The sequence below is a fragment of the Mus caroli genome, chromosome 3 (assembly GCF_900094665.2).
Source record: "Mus caroli chromosome 3, CAROLI_EIJ_v1.1, whole genome shotgun sequence".
In the NCBI taxonomy this organism is placed as follows: Eukaryota; Metazoa; Chordata; class Mammalia; order Rodentia; family Muridae; genus Mus; species Mus caroli.
In genome coordinates this window covers 22098815-22123742 of record NC_034572.1, presented here as the reverse complement: position 1 = coordinate 22123742, position 24928 = coordinate 22098815, and the positions used below count along the sequence as shown (strand labels likewise).

General features: G+C 40.8%; 1 protein-coding gene across 1 annotated transcript in view; it reads right to left on the bottom strand.

The window, feature by feature from the left end:
- Positions 1 to 24928, bottom strand: part of Spata16 (spermatogenesis associated 16) — a 306178-nt gene that overhangs the window by 22029 nt on the left and 259221 nt on the right. The window contains exon 10 of the mRNA XM_021158236.1: positions 23130 to 23213. Within this exon, the coding sequence (XP_021013895.1) occupies positions 23130 to 23213 (84 nt within the window). The remainder of the gene's footprint in view (positions 1 to 23129; positions 23214 to 24928) is intronic.

Below are 24928 nucleotides of genomic sequence, written 5' to 3'. Positions count from 1 at the left end.
TTCCATGAATTTTGATCTTCAGTCAAATGTACTATTTCTAACTATTTTCTTTGGACTTAATTTTTCATGCACAGACTATTGGGGCATCTGGGGACTTCCCCATCATTCCTCCGCGCTTTACCTCCAGCTCAAATCCACTGCAGAGAGAACGCATTATTTGTGATTTCAGTTCTTAAGAGTTTGTGATTTTTTTTTTTTTTACATCAAAGATATTTCAGTACAACTTCCATGGGCTGTTATAAAGAATGGATCCTTGTGGTGGTTTGAATAAAAATGGCCTCCCAAGGTCCAAAGGGAGTGGCACTATTAGGAGGTGTGGCCTTATTGGAATGGGTGTGGCTTTGTTGGAGGAGGTGTGTCACTAGGGGATGGGCTTTGAGGTCACAGAAGCTGAAGCCTAGCCAGTGTGTCACTGTCACTTCTTGCTGATTGTGAATCCACATGTAGAACTCATTTCCTTTTCCAGTACCATGTCTGCTTGCATGCAACCATGCTTCCCACCATAATGATAAAGGACTAAACTTCTGAAGTGTAAGGCAGCCCTAATTAAATGTCTTTCTTTATAAGGTTGCTGTGGTCTCTTCATGGCTGTAAAACCCTAAGATAGCACGCTTCTGTTCATAGGTGGCTAGGTTCATAAATACAAATCCTGTTGTTTTATGCTGTTGTTGAATCATTCCATATCCTAGTTGATCTTACGTTTCTTTAGTTGTAATCAACTGTTGTGAGAGAGAAGAACTTCTCAAGTATGACTGTGGCAGTGTCTCTCTTCCTTGTTTTCCTATCAGCTTTGCTGCATATGTTCCTGTGGCCTAACTATTAGTGCATGTGCACCATATAGGATGACCCTTTCTGTTTCTGTTCATTTTGTTCAATAATAGCAATGACTTAATTTGTAATATATTTATTATTATTTTTATTGTTTTGATATAAGATCTTGCAATGTTGCTTCAGCTAGCCTAAGACTTGCTGTATGGCCCAGGCTGGCATCACATTCAGGATCCTCCTGTCTCTGAAGTGCTAGGATTACAGATGTGCAGTATTATTCTTAACCCTCCTCATAGTCTTTTCTCTTCCCAAGTATGGTGTATTTGCTTCTGTCTTTGATTAACTGCCTGATCTGTATGTGACATGCGTTTGTAGCAATCCGTGTTAGTCAGTTTTATTAGAGCTGTTGCCCAGTTTTGGGCCTGTGGTGAAGGAGTATATTGTGGTTGGACTGCATATTTTTGGCAATTTTGACAATCTTTACCTTTTAATTGGTGTTTTTAGGCTATTTAAGTTAATGTATTTATTGGTATATCAGAGCCGAATATACTGTCAGGGTGCTGTAGAGGAAGACAACTGATAGAATAAATAGATAGTAAAAGGGGTTTTATTAATTACCTTACACAACATTATCTGAGCAGAACAACAGTATTTGTTTCACACAGGAGAGGCTGAGAACCCAGCAGCTGCTCAGTCCAGGATGCACTGGAGGCCTTGGGACTCCTAGGGGCTGCTGGCCTTCAGCTTACATTGTTAACCAGAAGAGGCTGGATTTGGGTATGAGTAGAGGAAGGCAGCCTCAGTGGCATTGACAGGGCAGATGAACTTGCCAGTGAGACCCAAAGGCAGTGAAACAAACAGCCAAAGCTTTCCCCTTGTTACTCCTCAGCATCACTGGAAGGTATTGCTCATATTCAGGGAGGGTTTTCCCACTCTAAATAACACAAGGGAACAAATCCCCGATGGGAGTGAAGAGAATGGTGGGCTCTGAACTTCCATGATACCTTGATGCATGCACTTTGGGTGGCTTGATTGCAGACCCATCCATTTGACAACCACGGCTAACCACCACACACACCATTTTATTTGTTTCCCCGCTTCGGTTTTATTTCTGTTTTCGCTCCACGTAAGCAGTTAAATTCCGGTTGATAGATTATCTGGAGTATTTTTTGGCTTAGTTTTTTTCTCAGTTGCTTTAAGTAAATATATATACATACACAACTTATCATTTAAATTTTTGATAGAATACATAATTTGCTTTAAGACCTCTTTATCTCACCCAAATACAATATACTCATTTTAAGCATTTCCTTCAATATGATTAAGAATTATATTATGCAGTGTTATTATTTTTGCTCCCACAGTTAAATACAATGAAGGGCAGAAAGAAAGCTTTTTAATCAGAGTTTTGCTTGCTGTGTTCTTTCTTTCTTTTCCCCCTCAATTTTATTATTTCTTTTCTATTTAGAGGATTCTTTTAGGCACCCTTTTAGGCCTGCAGTTGACAGATTCTGTGGGTTCTTCATCCCGATGTCTTCTTTTCCTTCTCATTCCTGCTGAGAGTCATTTCACCGAGTACTGCTCAGAAGTACTGTACCACTTCCTTCTGCCCTCTTCATTTTCTTATGGGAAAGCTCCTGCTGGTTGACTTGGTTTTTTTATTTTTCTCATCTGTAATGCACCATTCATTTAAAGCGTGGTTCTCAACCTGTGGGGTCGTGACCCTTTCATATGGGTCATCTCACACCATGGGAAAAATACAGATGTTTACATTACAATTCTTAACAGTAGCAAATTTGCATTCCTGAAGTAGCAACAGAACAGTTTATGGTTGGTGTATGCACGAAGAACTGCAGTCAATGGTGGTGAGCCTTTGGAAGGCTGACGACCACTGCTCCAAAGCTGCTTGCCTTCAGTTTTCAGGAGTTCAACAATGACATGGCATGGTGTAAATAAATGTCTTTGGATTTATTTTTATTTTTTAACTAAAACAGAATGAAGAGATTGGTAAAGTTTATCAGTTTCTATGGTGCAAAGAAAAGTACTAAAAGAGAAGAAATACATAATTACCCATCCCACAAACTTGAGTAATGTAGAAGAGAATAGGTCAGTGTTGTCTTAATAGGGTCAATATCTTCACTCTAGAAGATGCTTCCATACCCTGTCCCTCCTCCTGTTGTTCTTGCAGTGCCTGGGCTTTCAGGAGAGCAGCTCCCCCTAAGCAGTTCCAGCCTCCGTTTGTATCTGTCTTGGGCATTTTTCCAGTATGTCAGGCAAATCCAGAAATCAGATCTTAACACCAAGCGTGCCTACTTGGTCCAACGGTGCTACCCTGCCAACTCTGTGTCTGACTGTGATTGCAAAGTGAATTCCTCTCACCTGTCTCTGTGAGACCTCAGTGGGGAGAAATAGACATCTCAGTGGGGAGAAAGTTCAACTGTGGTCTCTTCTTTGGTTCTGCCACAAATGTGAAGGAGTGCTGGGAATGGCAGGTCCTCAGCTTCAGTTTGATGTTTCCTGTTTTTTCAAGTTCCTATTCTTCCCCTTCTTGCATCTTCTTCCTCCTCCTCCCCCCCTCCTCCTCTTCCTCCTCTTCCTCCTCTTCCTCCACCTACTCTTTTTTTTTTCCCCAGTGAGGGGAATGAGTGCAAGGCTTTGTGCCTGCTAGGCAAGTATTCCATGATTAAGCTTTATCTCCAGCTTCCAACTTCTTTAATTTACAGTTTGTTTTTTGCAAAGTGAGGCATTTATTTTCATTTCTCTGTGTATATTTTAAGGTTTGTTCTCTTTTATTTCTACTTGAAGCTCTGTTGATGCCAACATTAGTCTGGCTGTTGTGTTCCCTCAGGTCCTAGAAGTTCTGTTCTCCTTTTCTCCTCTTAATTCTTTCTCTTGTTCAGATCAGACACTTCCTACTATGCAGTCTTCATTTTTTCTGATTCTATCCTCTGCTCTATCATTTTGCATTAGGGGTATTTTGTAATGGGTTCCAGTTCTTTTTTATTTAAAATCACATGTGAAAATAATGCTTTTTTATGAAGTAATTATTTTTTAAAAAAATTAATTAAAAAATTTTATTGGATATTTTCTTAATTTACATTTTAAACATTATCCCCTTTCCCAGTTGGACTCCCCACCCCTGGAAGACCTCTATCATATCCCCCCTCCCACTGCTTCTATGAGGGCATTCCTACCTACCCACTCCTGCCTCCCTGCCCTTGATTCCCCCTACACTGGGGCATCAAAGAGCCTCAGACACACAGGTGACTCCTCTCATTGATGCCTAACCAGGCCATCCTCTGCTACATATGTGGCTGGAGCAATGCGTTGCTCCATGTGTACTTCTTGGTTGGTGATTTAGACTCTGGAAGCTCTTGGTGAGGGGATGGGGGGTTGATATTTTTGTTCTTCTTATGGGGTTGCAAACCCCTTCAACTCCTTCAGTCCTTTCTCTAACTTCTTCTTTGGGGACCCTGTTTTCAGCTCAAGGGTTGACTGTGAGCATCTACCTCTCTATTTGTCAGGCTCTGGCAGAGCCTCTCAGGGGACAGCCATATCAGGCTCCTGTCAGTATGCACTTCTTGGTATCCGAAATACTGTCTGGGTTTGGTGACTATAGGGGGTGGATCCACAGGTGGGGCAGTATCTGGATGGCCTTTCCTTCAGTCTCAGCTCTGAACTTTGTCTCTGTAACTCCTTCCATGGGTATTTTGTTCCCTATTCTAAGAAGAAACAAAGTATCCACACATTGGTCTTTCTTATTCTTGAGTTTCATGTGTTTTGTAAATTGTATCTTGGGTATTCTGAGCTTTTGGGCTAATATCCACTTATCAGTGAGTGCATTTCATGTGTGTTCTTTTGTGACTAGGTTACCTCACTCAGGATGATATTTTCTAGTTCCATCCATTTGCCTAAGAATTTCATGAAGTCATTGTTTTTAATAGCTGAGTAGTGCTCCATTGTGTAATTGTACCACATTTTCTGGATCCATTCCTCTGCGAGGGACATCTGGGTTCTTTCCAGCTTCTGGCTATTATAAATAAGGCTGAACATAATAGAGCATGTGTCCTTGTTATATGTTGGAGCATCTTTTGGGTATATGCCCAGGAGAAGTATGGTGGAGTCCTCAGGTTGCTGAATCCTCAGGTAATACTATGACCAATTTTCTGAGGAACTGCCAGATTGATTTCCAGAGTGTTTGTACCAGCATGCATCCCATCAACAGTGGAGGTGTTCCTCTTTCACCACATCCTTGCCAGCATCTGCTATTGCCAGAGTTTTTGATCCTAGACATTCTGACTGGTGTGAGGGGGAATCTCAGGGTCATATTGATTTGCATTTCCCTGAGGACTAAAGAAGTTGAACATTTCTCTGGATGCTTCTCAGCCATTCAAGATTCCTCAGTTGAGAATTTTTTGTTTAGCTCTGTCCCCCATTTTTAATAGGGTTAATTAGTTTTCTGGAGTCTAACTTCTTGAATTTTTGTATATGTTGTATTTTAGCCCACTATTGTACTTAAGGTTGGTAAAGATCTTTTCCCATATGTAGGTTGCTGTTTTGTCCTATTGACAGTGCCCTTTGCCTTACAGAAGCTTTTCAGTTTAATGAGGTCCCATTTGTCAATTGTTAATCTTAGAGCCTGAGCCATTGGTGTTCTGCTCAGGAAATTTTTCCCTGTGCCAATGAGTTCAAGGCTCTTTCCCACTTTCTCTTCTATTAGATTCAGTGTATCTGGTTTTATGCATACGTCCTTGATCCACTTGGACTTGAGCTTTGTACACAGAGATAAAAATGGGTCAATCTGCATTCTTATACATACAGACTGCCAGTCAGACCAGGGCCATTTGTTGAAAATGCAGTCTTTTTTCCACTGGATGGTTTTGGTTTGTCAAAAATCAAGTGACCATAAATGTGTGGGTTTATTTCTGGATCTTCAATTCTATTCCATTTATCAAACTGTCTGTCTTTGTACCAATACCATGTGGTTTTTATCATTATTGCTCTATAGTACAGCTTGATGTCAGGAATAGTGATTCCCCTAGAAGTTCTTTTATTGTTAAGAATTATTTTCGTATCCTGAATTTTTGTTATTCCAGATGAAGTTGAGAATTGCTCTTTCTTTTTCTGGGAAGAATTGAGTTGGAATTTTGATGGGAATTACATTGAATCTCTAGATTGCTTTTAATAAAATGGCCATTTTTACTATGTTGATCCTACCAATCCATGAGCATGGGAGATTATGGAGAACCTCCTGGCCTGGAGCAGGTTGAAACAGGACACAGAGTAGGACTCCGGTATGGCTTCAAAGACTGATGGTCTCCGGATGTTCTAGCTCTCTAATGATACTGAAATGCTGATGGTATCTTCTAAAATGTCCTAAAAACTTTCTTGCTCTTTCTGAGGGTTAAAAGCCACTGGCTTAAGCACTTAACACCTGTATCCTAACAGTGGGGGATTAAGTAATGTAGCCTTTATTCTATCTCTGCAGGAACCGCAGGTCTCTAACTTTCAGCATGCTAGTTGAAGTCACAGGAAGAGAAAGGGACACTTTGAAAGTGAATTTAGGATTTATTTCTAAGTTGTAAAAAGTTTCCTATGAAAGTTCTCTAAAGGGGGCGGAGGGGGGGGGGCAGAAAGATCCTAAGTGGGGCAAGGCAAAATTGCTATGCCTCTCTTTGTCCTCAGCACCTATATATCTTTCAGAATACGTGATCACATGGTAAAAAGTTCATCACAAGTTTACATATAAATTCAAATTATAAACTGATATAGAAGTTTACAACAGAGAATGTTTACATGCATATCCATTAGGAGTATTTATCTAGCTAAACATTCATCAGTGTCACAGCTCCATAAGTTCATTGAAAGGTAAAAACCATAACTAAGTTATTAGTGAATTTTACATAGAAAAACCCAGTCAATATTTTATCTTCTGTCCTAGAACCTACAATAAATCATTAGTTCCCATTTTATGACCTTTGGTTAATGATTTTACAACCTCTTGGAATGTCCTCTGAGAAGTAGAAAGTCTGCTTACTGTCAGAAACAATTAACTGGTGACACAGGGGAGATGAGCAGAGCTCTCATTGCAGTTTTGACTATCAGAAGGGACATAATAGCACTCCTACTATAAAAGAACTTAATAAATACTGATATAATTTTAGGATTTCTTATAGGATCATTATTAAGAATTAAGAAGTCATCTATTTGTCTATGTAGTATCACTACAAAACAGTAGATCTTCATAGATCAGAAGAGATCTGCTCAAAAGGGTAGGCTGATACCTAGTGATGGTTATATGTTTTAATAATAACAGGACATGCATATTATTAGCAGGAATCCTTCCTAAAATGATTTTCTCCTGGGCCTTGTCTATGGGAGCAAATATATCCTGGATTATTTTACACCAAGATATTTTGTATTATTTGTGACTATCGTGAAGGCTATTGTTATCTTAATTTCTTTCTCAGCCCGTTTATCCTTTGAGTAGAGGAAGGCTGATTTGTTTGAGTTAATTTTATAGCTAGCCACTTTGCTGAAGTTGTTTAACAGGTATAGGAGTTCTCTGGTGGGATTTTTGGGGTCAGTAACATATACCGTCATATCATCTACAAATAGTAATAGCTTGACTTCTTCCTTTCTGATTTGTATCATGTGATCACAAAAGGAGACAACCTTGGAGTTAGAAACCTATGAAAGAGATCAGGAGTCATAGATGCAAGCATCACCAACAGAATACAAAAGATAGAAGAGAGAATCTCAGGTGCAACAAATGCCCTAGAAAACATTGACAAAACAGTCAAAGAAAATTCAAAAAGCAAAAAGCTCCTGATGCAAACATCGAGGAAATCCAGGACACAATGAGAAGACCAAACCTATGGATCATAGGTATAGAAGGGAGTGAAGATTCCCAATGCAAAGGGCCAGTAAATATCTTCAACAAAATTATAGAAGAAAACTTTGCCAACTTAAAGAAAGAGATGCCTATGAACATACAAAGAAGCCTATAGAACTCCAAATAGTTTGGACCAGAAAAGAAATTCCTCCCATCACATAATAATCAAAACACCAAATGCACAAAACAAAGAAAGAATGTTAAAAGCAGTGAGGGAAAAGGGTCAAGTAACATATAAAGGCAGACCTAGCAGAATTACCCAGACTTCTCCCCAGAGACTATGAAAGCCAGAAGATGTTGGGCAGATGTCATAGAGACCCTAAGAAAACACAAATGCCAGCCCAGGCTACTATATTCAGCAAAACTCTCAATTACCATAGATGGGGAAACCAACATATTCCTTGACAAAACCAAATTCACACAATATCTTTTCACAAATCCAGTCCTTCAAAGGATAATAAAGGGAAAACTCCAACACAGGAGGGAAATGACACCCTAGAAAAAGCAAAAAGTAATCAATCCTTCAAAAAACCTAAAAGAAGATAGCCACGAGAACAGAATCCCAACTCTAACAACAAAAATAACAGGAAGTAACAATTACTTTTCCTTAATATCTCTTAATATTAATGGACTCAATTCCCCAGTAAAAATTCATAAACCAACAGACTGGCTACATAAACAGGACCCAACATTTTGCTGCATACAAGAAACCCACCTCAGGGACAAAGACACACTACCTCAGAGTAAAAGGCTGGAAAACAATTTTCCAAGCAAATTTTCTTGGAAGTTTTCTTCCAAGAAACAAGCCATTCTAATATCAAATAAAATCGACTTTCAACCTAAAGTTCTCAATAAAGATAAGAAAGGACACTTCATACTCATCAAAGGAAAAATCTACCAAGATGAACTCTCAATTCAGAACATCTATGCTCCAAATGCAAGGGAACCCACATTAATAAAAGAAACTTTACTAAAGCTCAAAGCACACATTGCACCTAACACAATAATAGTGAAAGACCTCAACACCCCACTCTCAGCAATGGACAGATAATGAAAACAGAAACTCACAGAGACACAGTGAAACTTACAGGAGTTATGAACCAAATGGACTTAACAGGTATCTACAGAACATTTCACCCTAAAACAAAAGAATATACCTTCTTCTCAGCACCTCATGGTACCTTCTACAAAATTGACCATATAATTGGTCACCAAACAGACCTCGACAGATAAAAGAAGACTGAAATAATACCATGCATTCTATCAGATTACCATGAACTAAGGCTGGTCTTCAATAACAACAAAAACGATCGAGAGCCCACATACACATGGAAACTAAACAACACTCTACTCAGTGATAACTTTGTCAGGGAAGGAATAAAGAAAGAGATTAAAGACTTTCTAGAACTTAACAAAAATGAAGCATAGCATACCTGAACTTATGGGACACAATGAAAGCATTGCTAAGAGGAAAACTCATAGCGCTGAGAGCCTCTAAAAAGAAACTGGAAGGATCTTACACTAGCAGCTTGAGAGCATACCTGAAAGCTTTTGAACAAAAAGAAGCAAATTCACCCAATTGGAGTAGACCCCAGGAAATAATGAAACTCAGGGCTGAAACCAATCAGGTAGAAACAAACAAAAAAACTATACAAAGAATCTACCAAACAGGGAACTGGTTCTTTGAGAAAATCAACAAGATAGATAAACCCTTAGCCAGACTAACCAGAGGGCACAGAGACAGTATCCAAATTAATAAAATCAGAAATGAAAGAGGAGACATAACAACAGAAACTGTGGAAATTCAAAAACCCATCAGATCCTACTAAAAAAGTTTATATACAACTAAATTGGAAAATCTGGAAAAAAATGGACAATTTTCTAGACACATACAAGGTACCAAAATTAAAATAGGATCAGATAAACCGTCTAAACAGTCCCATGACCCCTAAAGAAATATAAGCAGTCATTAATAGTCTCCCAACAACAACAACAACAACAAAAGCCCAGGACCAGATGGGTTTAGTGGAGAATTCTATCAGACCTTTAAAAGAACATCTAATACCAATACTCTTCAAACTATTCCACAAAATAGAAACAGAAGGAATATTACCCAATTAGTTCTATGAAACCACAATTATGCTTATACCTAAACCACACAAAGACCAAACAAAGAAAACTTCAGCCCAATCTTCTTATGAACACTGATACAAATATACTCAATAAAATTCTTGCCAACTGAATCCAAGAACACATCAAGATGATCATTCACCATGATCAAGTAGGCTTCATCCCAGGGATGCAGGGATGGTTCAATATATGGAAATCCATCAACATAATCTACTACATAAAACAAACTCAAAGAAAAAAAACCCACATGATCATTTCATTAGATGCTGAAAAAACATTTGACAAAATTCAGCATCCCTTCATGTTAAAAGTCTTGGAAAGATCAGGAATTCAAGACCCATATTTAAACATAGTAAAAGCATTATATAGCAAACCAGTAGCCAACATCAAACTAAATGGAGAGAAACTTGAAGCAATCCCACTAAAATCAGGGACTAGACAAGGCTGCCCACTGTCTCCCTATTTATTCAACATAGTACTTGAAGTTCTAGGTAGGGCAATTAGACAACAAAAGGAGGTCACAGGGATACAAATTAGAAAGGATGAAGTCAAAATATCACTATTTGCAGATGTTATGATAGTATATAAAAGTGACCCTAAAATTTCCACCAGAGAACCCCTAAAGCTGATAAACAACTTCAGGAAAGTGGCTGGATATAAAATTAACTCAAACAAATTAGTAGCCTTCCTCTACTCAAAGGATAAACAGGCTGAGAAAGAAATTAGAGAAATGACACACTTCACAATATTCACAAATAATATTACGTACCTTGGTGTGACTCTAACCAAGCAAGTGGAAGATCTGTATGACAAGAACTCTAAGTCTCTGAAGAAAGAAATCAAAGATCTCAGAAGATGGAACAATCTCCCATGCTCATGGATTGGCAAGATTAATATAGTAAAAATGGCCATGCTGCCGAAAGCAATCTACAGATTCAATGCAATCCCCATCAAAATTCCAACTCAATTTTCTTCATAGAGTTAGAGCAGTTTGCAAATTCATTTGGAATAACAAAAAACCCAGGATAGTGAAAAATATTCTCAACAATAAAAGAACTTCTGGGGGAATCACTATCCCTGACATCAAGTTGTGTTACCCAGCAATAGTGATAAAAAAAACCAAAAAAAAAAACCAAAAAACCAAAAAAACACAGCATGGTATTGGTACAGAGAAAGGCAGGAAAATCAATGGAATAGAATTGAAGACCCAGAATTAACCCACACACATATGGTCACTTGATCTTTAAAAAGAGATCTAAAACCTTCCAGTGGAAAAAAAGACAGCATTTTTGAACAAATGGTACTTGTTCAGCTGGAGGTTAGCATGTAGAAGAATGCAAATCGATCCATTCTTATCTCCTTGTACAAAGCTCAAGTCTAAGTGGATCAAGGAACTCCACATAAAACCAGATACAGTGAAACTGATAGAAGTGAAAGTGAAGAAGAGCCTTGAACTCATTAGCACAGGGAAAAATTTACATTTACATTTAATAATGGAATCTACCCACCATCATTTTTAATAAAAAATGATGACTTCACGACTTTTGTAGGCAAATGGATGGAACTAGAAATATCATTCTGAGTGATGTATCCCAGACCCTAAAGGACATATATGGTATGTACTCACTGATAAATGGATATTAGCTCAAAAGCTCAGAATACCTATGGTACAACTCAGAGCATATGAAGCTTAATAAGAAGGAAGGCCAATGTGAGGAGGCTTCAAACCCACAGAAGGAAACAAAATAATCACAGGGACCTGGTTGGGAGAGGGGAGGGAGAGAAGAAAAGGGGGGGGGGGCAGGATCTGGTGTGGGACAGGAGAAGAGGTACAGAGAGCCATGAGAATAGAATAGAAATAAGTAGCAATGGGTGTGTGTGTGGGGAACTTGCAGAACCACTAGAAAGTCTCATATGTCAGGGATGTGAGAGGCTCCCAGGACCCAATGGGGATGACATTAGCTGAAATACTCAACTGAGGGGAGATAGAACCTGAAGAGACCACCTCCAGTAGATAGACATGACCCCTGGTGGAGGGGTAGGGCCACCCACCCATCTAAAAAAAATAACCCATGATTGTCCCTGTCTAGAGGAAATATAGGGACAAAAATTGGAACAGAGGCTGAAGGAAAGGCCATCCAGAGACAGCGCCACCGTGTGATCCATTCCATCTGCAGAAACCAAACCCCTACACTATTGCTGATACCTAGATGTGCTTGCAGTCAGGAGCCTTGTTTGGCTGTCTTCTGAGAGGCTCTGTCAGCACCTGACTAAGACAGATGCAGACATTCACAGCCAACCATTGAGCTGAGTCCAGAGACCGCAATGGAAGAGTTAGGGGAAGGACTGAAGGAGCTGAAGGGGATTGCTACCCCATTGGAAGAACAACAGTACCAATTAACTGGACCCTCAGAGCTCCAAGGGACTAAACCACTAACCCAAGAATATACATGGGCTGGTCCATGGCTCTCACTACATATATGTAGCAGAAAACTGCCTCATCTGGCATCAGTGGGAGGGGAGTGCTTGGTCCTGTGGAGGCTTGTTGCCCCAGTGAAGGGGGATGCTAGAGGGGTGAGGTGGGGCTTAGTAGGTAGCTGGGGCAGCACCCTCTTAGAGGCAAAGGGGAAGGGGGATAACATTTGAAATGTAAGAAATAAAATGATTAATAAATAAAAAAGAAAAGAAAAATGTGCAAAGATGAAAATGTGGATGGAATCAGAGTTAAATGCATACTTCCAATTTATGTTTAGTCACTTCCTTGTATCAGCTTGTGAGTGAGTCAGACAGGGAGAGAGCGGAGAGAGTGACGGAGGTAAACACTATGAAGGCTCATGGTCAGACCTGAGGCCTTTTGTGTCAGGATGGTGATGTTTAGAGAGGTTACAATATGTGCTTATGAGATTTTGTTTCCTTTGAAAGCCTTTGGCATCTTAGGATGCAAATTCAGACAACTCGTCGGAGAGCAGACCTCACAGCAACATTTAATAACCATGAACCATGTCCTAGGAGTCCAGAAGTTGCAGGAAGAAAGAAAACATAAGCCTGGTATGCCCACAAAGGAAGGGGTCACAAGGGAGACAGTAACAGCAGGGCAGTTCAGGGACGAGTTGCTGGTTTGGGGTTTGGGTTTGGCCAGTAGGCTGCTGAAGAGCAGTGTAGGTGAAGGGTCAGATGGACGATGAACTGTGGTGTAGAGGAGGATGGAGGAGCCTCATCACATCCTCTGACACTACCATCCATCCATTCAGCCAAAAAGAAGACTCAAAGCTGGTCTCATTGGCTTCTACATAGTCTGAGCTGGGAGTAAGCTATATTCTTTGTGACATCTTTCGCAGCTGTGTTTGTCTTAACATAGATGTTCTAGCTGCAGATTAGGAGGAGACCCTCTGACTCAAGTCTGACTGTGAATCAAAGCACGCAGGACAGATGTAGGATTACTTCCTGGTGAATTTTACAGCGCTACTTCCCACATCCTCCACAGAAATGCGATGACAGCTGTGTCATAGTGTTGTGGCAGTCATTAGGTGTTATGGCATTAGCATGTGTACGACATGTGCTGAGATCACTAATAACCACTGGTAATATTTTTCATCATCGGGATTAGCTTTATTTCCTGAAATAAATTTTGCAAGCCTGTTCTGCTTGTGACAATTAAGCCCAAGCCTGCTTCAGTAAGTCTAAGATACTTGGATAGTGGTATTTTGCTAGGTTCACTGGAATGACAGCGGGTTAACTTGCCAACATCTGGATAAAATCCTGTTTAGACATGGCCAAGGATCAGACTTTTGTTGCAGAAATGTCCTGTCAAATAATCAACGTTTTAGAAGACACTACCTTCTGCAGACTAGAGATGGAAGAGAGCTTCCCAGTGTTGGAGGCAAAACAAGCTCTGATGGGAAGTGAATGAGAAGCAAGAGCTGCCAGGGATAGTGACCCAGAATGCGATCATTTGCATCTGGACCATCTCTTACAGGCTTGTGTGCTGAAGACTTGGTCGCTGGCGCTGTTACCAAGGGGCAGTCAAGGCTTCAGTGAGCAGGGTTAGCAGGCACAGATGAGGTCACTGGGAGTGTGCCCTTCAAAGGATACTGGAGCCCTGACCTCTCCCTGTCTCTCTCTTCTCTTTCCAGTTATCACCAGGTGAACAGACATCCTCTGCTGTGTTGCTACCACCATCAGCTGCATTGCCCTATGGCCAAAGCAACGGAGATAAGCATCCATGGGCTGAGATTTTTGAAACAGTGAGCCCAAAGAAAGCTCCTATGCCTTGTCAAAGTGATAGAAAGTTTCCCAATGCCATAGACTCAGCCCACACTTTGTCTCTCCAGACAAGGGGAGAGAAGATGTTGTCATCAGTGACATCCAGAGCTCACCATCTATCTGTGCCACTCTGTGAAGGTAGCTAACAGGAACCATCCACAGGACAGCAGTAGTGTCATTGCCTGAAAGCTCAGCTTATGATGATAACTATGAGCTTCTACAGGGCTTCAGGGACATGCCTCTCCTAGAGATCCTTGCCTGGAAACCTATGGCTATAGAATCTGTTTATCTCTAATCCTTGAGGAGTTTCGGTCTTGTCTTTCCTGTTTGTGCCTGGAGTGCAGGACCTGCACGAGACTACGGACAGAACTGCTTAGCTGTGCTCGGAGCTCACACCATAAAGCAATGTGGGGATATGCTAATGAGGACAGTCATAACCAGAAGATGCAAGACTCACAGTCAAATTACAATAAATCTATGGAGACTCTTTAAAGAACCAGACACACAGGAAACGCCTGATTGCTGAAAAAAAAAACCTGCTTTGCAAATGAACAGCACCACTGCTGAGTCTCAGGAAAGACAAGAGCACGCACAAAACTCCTAACCCAATGTGCGGTAGCTGACTGGCCAATGAGTGATGGGGCCGCGTGGGCGCTATCTCTCAGAGGAACCTCCGGAAGGATTCAGGCTTGAATGCTGATGTGTGGAGTAAATAAAACGCTGCAGTTTGCTCTTCTGTCTCCTCAAGCCAGAGCCCCTGCCTCACCTCCCAATTTGTATTCACTCCCCTCTGCTCTGCCTGTGCCAAGGCTTCAACAGGATTGCATTGCTGGGCCACATATCCTATCTCGTGTTCATCGTCAAGGGCAGGACGGATATGCCTGTGAATGCCATTTTTGTGTGAGGGCAAAGGGTAAGATGCATCAGGAAGATTTTGAGATGAAAAGGAATATAAAAATGTAAATCATTTTGAGTACATTTATATGGGTATTTGAGGACATGCATACACTCTGTTTGCCGGATTCATTGACGTTTGCTGCATTTTGTAATACTAGAAGAATTTTAAAGTGGTTTTCCTACCTTAAAAAAACTACTCATGAAAACTCACAGGTCTGAGATTATGTTTGAGGAGACTTCTCTCATTGCTTCTAAAATGTCAACGTTTATTCTCCTCATTTAGTCTTAGATGAGTGATTCAGAGACAGAAGACAAAATAATACATTATAGCCGGTTAAAGTCTGATCCTCTCACAGATACATTAGGCTTTGTGAGCACAAAAAGAATGACTTTTCCTTGGGAACTGTTTGACACTTGGAGGTGCAGTGAGAAGAAATCAGATGTGCCAACTTAATATGTAGCATTATTTTCATACCCCCTTCCATTGCTCTGGTTAGGTGCCTTCATCGAACCTCTGTGGAAGGGCTGGAGATGTGGCTTAGTGGTTAAGACCACACACTGCTCATATCAAGTGACACACAACCTGCCTGTAGCTCTAGTTCCGAGCAATCTGATGATCACTCTGGCCTCTATGGGTGCCTGCATTCATGTGCATAGACACACACACACACACACACACACACACACACACACATTCATGATTAAAAATAAAATCTCTTGAAAAACTCCCCAAATCCAACCCATCCAGCTTCAGTGGACATAAGGATTCAGTGGTAAATAGCAAAAATGGCAGGACCGAAAGTAAACTGGATCTGGACACTCAGGGTTTCTCACAGGGTGGTGGCTTGTTGCTTAGTAATGTTTCAGGATGGAAAACTACACGTAAAAGCAGGAGGATGCTATACAAGATAGTCAGTTAATTAGCTAAGTAACTCCTTTATGTAGCATGTGCATGATGTGTATATGTGTACATGTGCTTATTTGCATGATACACAGCAAGCAGTGTAGAGGTCAGAGGGGAGTGCAGGGGGTTGGTTTGTTACTTCTTGACTTACACTGTTTTTTTTTTTTTTTTCTTTTGCTTGACAGTGTGCCTGTCATGCCCAAGAGCTGCCGGGGATTCATATTGCCAGCTTCTGTCTCTTCTTAGGACAACTGGGATTATAGATATGTGTGGCAGTGCCCAGTTCTACCTGGGGATTTGAACTCAGGTCTTCATGCTTATATGGAAAACAGTTTACCCACTAGATCATCTCCCCAGCCCCAAAGTCAATTAATGATCTTAGACTGACCCAAAACCTTCATAGTGTCTTTTCTAGCTTAGGTTGAAGGAATCTGAGAAGACAATCAGGCTAGTGTATACATTTCTACATTTCTCTTTGGCTGTAGCCTACCTTGACCTACCCTTGGTCTCACACTCGGATGCAAACATAGTGCTGAATGTGAACATGTTGTTGAATGCCTGTAACCACCTGGGCTTCTTCAGGTGTCATACATTCTAGACTTCTATCACAGAGATTTCAGGACTCAAAGGCAGCTCAAGCTGTAACTTGTATTATTAACTGGCTATGTGACTTTGGGCAACGTGCTGATGAAGATTAATGAGTTGGCCTATGTAAACAGGAGAATATTCCATTATAAGAATTCATAAATACTTTTATTCTTTGATTTGGGTGCTTTGCCTTGCAAGACATCTACTTATTCAGCTGGGGAAGGGTTTCTGCTCTTCTAGGCCGATGTCCTTATCTTACAGGTGAAGAAACTGAGGCTCAGACAGAGAAGATGGCATTTTGCCCTGATTTGTGACAGGTTTAGTTTGTCTCCAGGTTGCTAGTTCAGAGTGTCTGCTGATTCGTCTTCATTTTGATGGATTTATAGTTGCTTAGGAGACATGCCTATGGCTATGTCTGGAGGGTGTTTCCAGGGACGTTTAATTCAGAATCATTCTGAATGTAGGTGGCATCACTTCATGGGGCTGGGTCCTGGACTGAGAGAAAAATCAGGTGGGACGCGAGTCTTCATCTCTTTCCGACTGTGGACACAATGTGATTAAGTACCTCACACTATGCTGCCGTGCCTGCTCTGCCAGCATGGGTGCTATCCTCTAACTGTGAGCCCATGTAAATTCCCATTCCTTAAATTTCTCTAATCTCAACTATGGAAAAAAGTAACATATAGAAGCTCCCGTTTTCTCTCCTGGATCACTGTTATGACCTTTTCTTACATGGTGGTTTGAAAAAGAATGGTATCTACTGGCCTTGTGGGAGATGTGCCGTGTGTGTGTGTGTGTGTGTGTGTGTGTGTGTGTGTGCACTTTTTGAAGTTTTAAAAGTCCATGTCACTCCCAGTTAGCCCTCTCTGCCTCTTACTAGTGGATAACGATTTAAGCATCAGGCCTGCCTACTTCCAGTCTCCCTACCACGATGGTCATGGATTTGTTGCCTCAAACTGTAAGCACCCCCATAAACCCTTCCTTCTGTAAGGTGCCTTAGTCATGGTGCTCTTTACAACAGTAGAAAAGGACCAAGACACATCATTCTCCTTTGCCCCTTCACCCTTCTCACCCTGACAGCTTTCAAGTGTGTTTGTTCTTATAAAACATTCTCTTTTCTTCCACATCAGATTTTAGGATTCTCATTCATTTACAGCGGTTACCATGCTGTCCTTGTAGGGCACACCCTACCTGAAGGTCTTACACTTGATCTTTCCTTTACTGAACATGAGTTCTATGCAGTATCCACACAGTTTTATTCTGCATTTGGTACCTTTCAGTTTCCTACCATGCTTCCTTTCCCCCCTATTTGGCACGATAACAATTTTTAGGTGATGTGTTGACTGCTTCAGAAGATGGTAGGTGGGCACTGATCCTTCCTGAATGAATCTGGATGTCTAGGACAATGTCTAACAAAGAATGGAAGCCATTCTGTTTACACGAATGAGGAAGGTGTCAGTGGGGCCTTAGGGATGTTCAAGACCGAGTGCTTTCTTAGGCATTATTGTTGTAGACTAAAACTAGTCATTGTTGATAGCCTTGGCCAGGGCAAGAAGGTGCTCACTATTTTATTAAACATGACTTGCCCAGTTTTGTATCTGCATTACTAAACCAACATGAATGTCTCTTAATCTCGAGTTAATTAATGGAAAGAACTACTCCGCAGAGTCAAACTCCAGCTACTGCCACTCTCTTACAGCTCTGTGAAGAATGTATTTTAATCCTAGTGAGCCAGGGGGAAGCTCAGATGCTTCTGGGAGAACTTCAGCGAAGACAAAAACATAGACAGGACGTCAGTGCTCATGAATCCAGTTGCAGCGTGATGTGCCTTTTTTTTTTTTTTTTTTTTTTTAATAGACCTATAACAACGTGGAGCCCAGGAAACTGTGTGAGGTAATGGGGATGCTGACAGACCCTTTAACTATGTAGAATGAGCAGCTTCTGCTATAATTCTGCTGTTTCCGATGAAAATTTCAAGTGCTTTCATTAGGTACAACAGCTGTTTCTATTACAGATAACAGATCTCAGAGGTGGCGATGCTGATACCAACTTCCAGTGAGCTCAGAACACAGTGTAGCTTGTACAATTAGTTTTTTTTTTAATTATTTTTTTTCCTGCACACACAAATTAACTCCGTAGCAGTAAAAGGAAATTACTTACTTGCTACTGGAATTGTCTGAGAGTGATACCATCGTACTTTGTAGAGTCACATTAGACAAATTAAAAGCCCCTGGGAAAAATTTGGCACCCTGTTCTTTCCATTCACATCTTCCTAAAGATCTCCCAGGAGCTTCTATTTAGAAAGCCATGATCATTAGCAGGGCTTTTAATTTGGAAAGACTGGCTGTTCACCAATGAGTCTTTCTAGACACTCACTAAAGACTCACTGGTTGGGTGTGTGGTGTGGGGTTCAGTTGTGTTATAATTTTGGGAGGCCTTGAATTGGCTATCTTTGCTTGAGCTATATGACTTGATCTCTGCTTGTTTGAAGGTATGTTTTCCAGTCCAGGATACAGAGACATTCCACTGTTGTGTCTTGTCTCCGAGATGGTCACCATCATCTTCTTGGTCAGAGAATCTATTTTTCCATCTATTTATGTCTAGGCTGGCTGGTCACTGCTTATGTCAGCACAATATAGCAGAAGCTGATGTAGAAAGAAGGTAACTCTTGAACACTGAATGTTTTCACTTTCCTTTTCTTGAACTGTCCTCTTAGAATCCAGTGCGACACTGTGTTATGTAAAGCCTGTTTCAGACAGGAGACCTACATACAGGCAACTGTCTCAGACAACCAGTGTCAGCTGTCAGCCATGTGACATAGCCATCTTGTAACATTCACAGATATCAGACCTATGCACCCAAGCTCTAAGATTGAACCAGGGTCAAGACATTTTGAGAACCAGCTGGTAGAGTCTGATCAATGTAGAGATCAGAGAGACCGTAATGATTTTCTTTTAAAGCACTCCACTTTGGGTAGTTTGTTACACAGCACAGATAATTGAGGTAGGAACAAACTAAGAAGACACAGCTAGGTGTGTACCCATGAACATAGGTGCTATGATCTGTAGCTCATAGCCAAGTGCAAGAGCATTTTCAAAAGATGCAGAAAAGCGTTGATATGTCTTCCATCTTCTTGGCAGTGGCTCCATAAACACTTGAATTTGCAAATATTTACTCAGATGATGCAGTATTTCTGGGATGTGTACTACTGTAAACTGGAGTACAGCATAGTTTTCTCCATATAGCTAGATAGTAAACAATTTTGACTTGGTGAATGATTACAACAGCTGAGTTGACCCAGACCACAGAGAAATGAAAAGCAATAAACTTTCCTAACAGAAATAGGTGGTATGTTGAATGGGATCCGCAGCTTGGAATTTGCTGATCTCTGGTCTAAACAGTTATTTTGTATACTTGGTAGAAACAGTTGGTAATGTTGCTGACTCTTCCGTATTGAATTTCCTTAACCTTCAGCTCTAATTCTTTCCCAAGCTCTTACTCTCCTTTGCTGGTTTCTGCCTCACAGTTTGAAATGTGCCCCTCACAATTCTCTTCTCTTCTTACACACTCTTCCTTACCAGTATCAGCCACTCAAATGATGTCATTCAGTATTAACTGGCCAAAGACCTAGAAACTTACATCTCTAGTCAGTCCTTTCTCCTCCTTCTAATCCCCTTTTCTTCTTCTCATTCCTTATCACCTTCATTCAGTATTTATCCAGAACTTTAGGCTCCGTTTTTTTCCCCTTGTGCATCTTGACAGCACCCAGGTTCAATAATACACTCTCTAGTAAGTCTGTATTCTCTCTTCTCCAAACCTACTTTTTTTCTTTTTCTTTTTCTTTTTCTTTTTTTCCTTTTTTCTTTTTTCTTTTTTGATTTTTCAAGACAGGGTTTCTCTGTGTAGCCCTGGATGTCCTGGAACTGTAGACCAGGCTGGCCTTGAACTCAGAAATCTGCCTGCCTCTGCCTCCCAAGTGCTGGGCTTAAAGGCATGCACCACCACTGCCTGGCTCCAAACCCACTTTTTTATGGTCAGCTGTAATACTAGGGTCAGTTCTCTATAAACCCCACCTCTGCTTTGCCAGCTGTTGGTCTCTGTCAACAGAGGAACAGAAGAGAAAGACAGGCTTGCTCCTTCCTCCCTGCCTTCCTATTATTCTTGTCTTCCATGAGCATCTCTGCTCCTTCCTCTCTGCCTTGGATTATGCCTGTCTTCTGTGAGCATCTCAGCAGAAAAGCTCTCTCCAGTACAGAAACATATACTGCTTCTGAATCTCAAAATGTCGAGAATTCCTCCAAAGACCACTGAACTTCTCTTGACTTCACAGTATCAGTGGGTTAGTATATCACTCTCAAGGGTCTGTGACTCAGCCCTTCTGGAACCTTCCTTTGATTCCTGAGACCCAGGAGTGACAGAGCAGCACCTTCCACTTGATGCCGGAGTTTTGGCTTGACATGTTTCTGATCCAATTTTCTCAGAGTTTGTCATCCCAACCCCTTCTTTTGGATCCCTGGCTCCACTGAATGGTACTGATTTCCTGTATTTTCTCTCTCAGTTTTTAATTTTCTTATTTAACAACTTCCTAGTTATTTATTTTAAAATGACATTTTTCTCACCTCTCCTGCATGGCATATGTGTGGAGGTGCAGGGACAGCTAATAGAAATCAGTTTCCTCTTTCCACCATGTGGCTCCCTGGAATTAAACTCAGGTTGTCATTCTGGGCAGCAACTGCCTTCACCTCCTGTATTAAATTCTCATTCAGCTATCTAGTGTGGCTTTTCCCTCCTGGCTACACTCTAAAGCAGTTTATATTCTTAGCCAAAGCCCGTGCTTTCTTTGGTAAATGGCACCAGAAGGCCTCTCTGCAGACCCCGCCTTGCTCAAGCAAATGTCTTGACACTATTCCTTATTTTTCTTTCTGTATGAGTGCTTTGCCTTTGCATATACATGGCACGGTGCTTTGAATGAGAATGACCTTCATGAACTCAAATATTTAAATACTTGGTACCCAGTTGGTGAAACAGGTTGGGAAGGATTAGGAGGCACAGCTTTGTGAGAGGAGGTGTGTCTCCGCGGTGTATTAGTCAAGGCTCTCTAAAGTAATAACAGTTATAGAAAAATCTGTCTGTCTGTCTATCTGTCTATCCTTCTATCTGTCTGTCTGTCTGTCTATCTATCTATCTATCTATCTATCTAGGAATTTATTAGGATGATTTTCAGTCTGTGGTTCAGCTAACCAAACAATGGCTGGCCATGAACGGAAAGTCCAGGAATCGAGCAGGAGTTCAGTTCAGCTGGTCTTCAGTATGTGTTAGAATCCAGAAGAAGTAGGCCTAATGCCAGTGAAGGAACGTATGTTACAGCAAGCAAGAACAAGTAGGCAAAGGGCAAAAACTGCCTTCTTCTGTGACCTTACATAGGATTCCAGTAGAAGGCAAGACCCAGGTTGGATCTGGGTTAAGGATCTGGATTAAAGGCTTGTCTTTTTACCTCAGAGGTTAGTAGTTGGACTAGTAGTAGATTGATCTCCCATGTCACAGATGAGGCATGTCCTCTACTTTTGGGTTATAGCTAATTCCAGATATAGTCAAGTTGACACCCAAGAATAACTATCACACTGGGGGCAGACTCGTGCCATTTGGACTGTGTGCTCTACTTTCTGTTTGTGGTTCAATATGTAAGCTCTCGGCTGCTGCTCCAGCCCATGCCTGCCTATCTTCCACAATGTTCTCTGCTATGATGGTTCTCCCTCTGGAAAGCCCCAAATTAATCTCTCATAAGGTGTTGCAGTGGTTTGAATGAGAATGGCCCATAAGTCTATACTGTCACATAAGTCTCCTGAGTACCTAGGGCCAGGCACCTCACTGTAATTGTTGCCCTGTGAACCAGCAGCTAGCTGTTCCACTTCTCCCTGACCAAACCCACCAATGTGTGAGATCCTGGAGCTTGAGCTGGGCTGTAGCCATTGCATGCAAAGTGAGTGGAAAAAAAAAACCCACAAGACAAAATAAAAGAAAAATTAGTAGCTGAAAAATCAAGGAAAATTGTTTTTAAAATTGTCATTACAAGCCAGGCCTTTAATCCCAGACAGAGGCAGGTAGTTCTCTGAGTTTGAAGCCAACCTGGTTTACAAAGTGAGTCCAGGACATCCAGGACTTAGAGCTGCATATATGTATGTGTGTATGTGTGTGTGTGTATGTGTGTGTGTGTATACACACACACATACACACATACATATATGTTATGAAATATATATGCATGTGTATATATATAGCAAGTATATATTTATAAATTATATTCATATATACATTATTTATACTCTCTCTCTCTCTCTCTCTCTATATATATATATATATATATACACACACACATACATATATAAATAATGAAGCAACAGTCATTTAAGTAAAAAGTGAAAGGAACATGATCTGGAAGGATGGTGGCTACAATAACTACAGTGCATGGGAACGAATTAAAAAAACAAAACAAAACCAAAAACCTCATCTTTGGTTTTAGTTCCATTTCTAGTTCTTTCAGCTGTATTCACCTCACAAAGAAAGCAGACCTAAAACAACCCCAGGGACTTCTTTCATTTCTTTTTTATCTTCTAGACAGATTTGACCCAAGGTAGACATTTTCTCAGAGGATAAGATGTATTTTCCTTCAGCTCAGAATTTTACCTTTTGGATTGTATTCCACACACGCTCCTTATCACTCTTTCTTCCTTCAAGGGTGTCCATGGCGTCTGCCATTAGCGACTGCAGCTGTGATACCAAGATAAAAATTATCAGCATGGAATTCGTGCAGAAATAACTTCTCTAAATACACAGATTAAAACCTAATTAAAAAATCATTTGTATGCTGATGGTTTTATTACTCATATTCCCCACAATGAAGACGGCCACCTCGACTCTGCTCCAGCCATTACGGACAATTGCTGCACACATAATCTATTGAAACAATGGGAAGAGTCTTGCTTGAAATTTGTAGGAAGCATATAGGTTTTAATGTAGTAAGTGCTGATGTTTTTTTAAAAACAGATCTGGGCTGTAAAGAATGACGGCGGAAGTTAATTCTCTCAGGAAACAGCATGCAGTACATGAGTGTATTTTAGCATTTTCTCCTGAGGCTAATGTATCATAATTCTAGGCATCGTGAAAAAGCTCTCCAGAGGACAATACTTGAACTGCAATGTTTTATTGCCTCTTAAAACAATCTTGTTCATTTAAACTCTTTTACTATTGTTAACATTTTGAAATACCCATTTTTCTTCTGTTTCTTTCTTTTGTTTTAAAAAGTCCCTTTGAATCTGCACACTTTACCTACCAAAAGCCATTGGTTATATTCCAATTGAAAAGAATATGATGAGATATAGGGGTGTTGATGGGTGCCTGCCATCCCCAAACTTGATAGGTGGAGGCAGGAGGATCGGGAGCTCATGAGCAGCCTCAGGAAGTGGTGAGCTTGGTCTACCTGAGACTTTGTCTCTGTTTGACTGAGCAGCCAAAGCAGTGATGGTGCTGAGGCAGAAGGAAACCAAGTTCAAAGCTCCACTGAGCAAGATGGTGAGAACAAGTTTCAGAATGGGTGAACTGCATCAGAACACGTGATCCCGAGTGTTTAACTCTTGGATGATCTCTCTGGTGCTGCAGAGCTTAATCAGTTAGGCAGAGAACTGAATCACTCAAAAGGCCTCTGGTGAACAGCCTCTGTTTTCACAGTGCCCTACACGGTCAGTATGCGGCTTACTTCCTAACGCTGACCCATACTTGGAAACTGAAAAGTAAAATCTAAGGCATAAAGTGATGAAAGATGCTGACTCTTCAAATGGTGTATGCACACACTTATCTGTCTGTGTGTCTATCATGTACCAATCTGTCTATCCATCTAGCTACCTACCATTCAGTCATTTGTCTTTTTTTTTGACATTTTCATATTCATTTATTTCATATAATTACCCATGTGTTCACAGGTACATTCAATTTGCTTCACATACAGTTCTAGTAAATAGAATAATCCTAAGTGTATCTACTTGACAATGTTACATGAAATAGGATACTAAGATCAATGTTTAACTGCTACAAGGCATTCTATAAACATTTTCTGTTTATTACCCTTTCTTTTTTTTTCCAATTTTTTATTAGGTATTTTCTTTTTTTAAAATATTTTTTATTACATATTTTCCTCAATTACATTTCCAATGCTATCCCAAAAGTCCCATACCCTCCCCCCCACTTCCCTACCCACCCATTCCCATTTTTTTTGGCCCTGGTGTTCCCCTGTACTGGGGGCATATAAAGTTTGCGTGTCCAATGGGCCTCTCTTTCCAGTGATGGCTGACTAGGCCATCTTTTGATACATATGCAGCTAGAGTCAAGAGCTCCGGGGTACTGTTTAGTTCATAATGTTGTTCCACCTATAGGGTTGGTTGCAGATCCCTTTAGCTCCTTGAGTACTTTCTCTAGCTCCTCCATTGGGA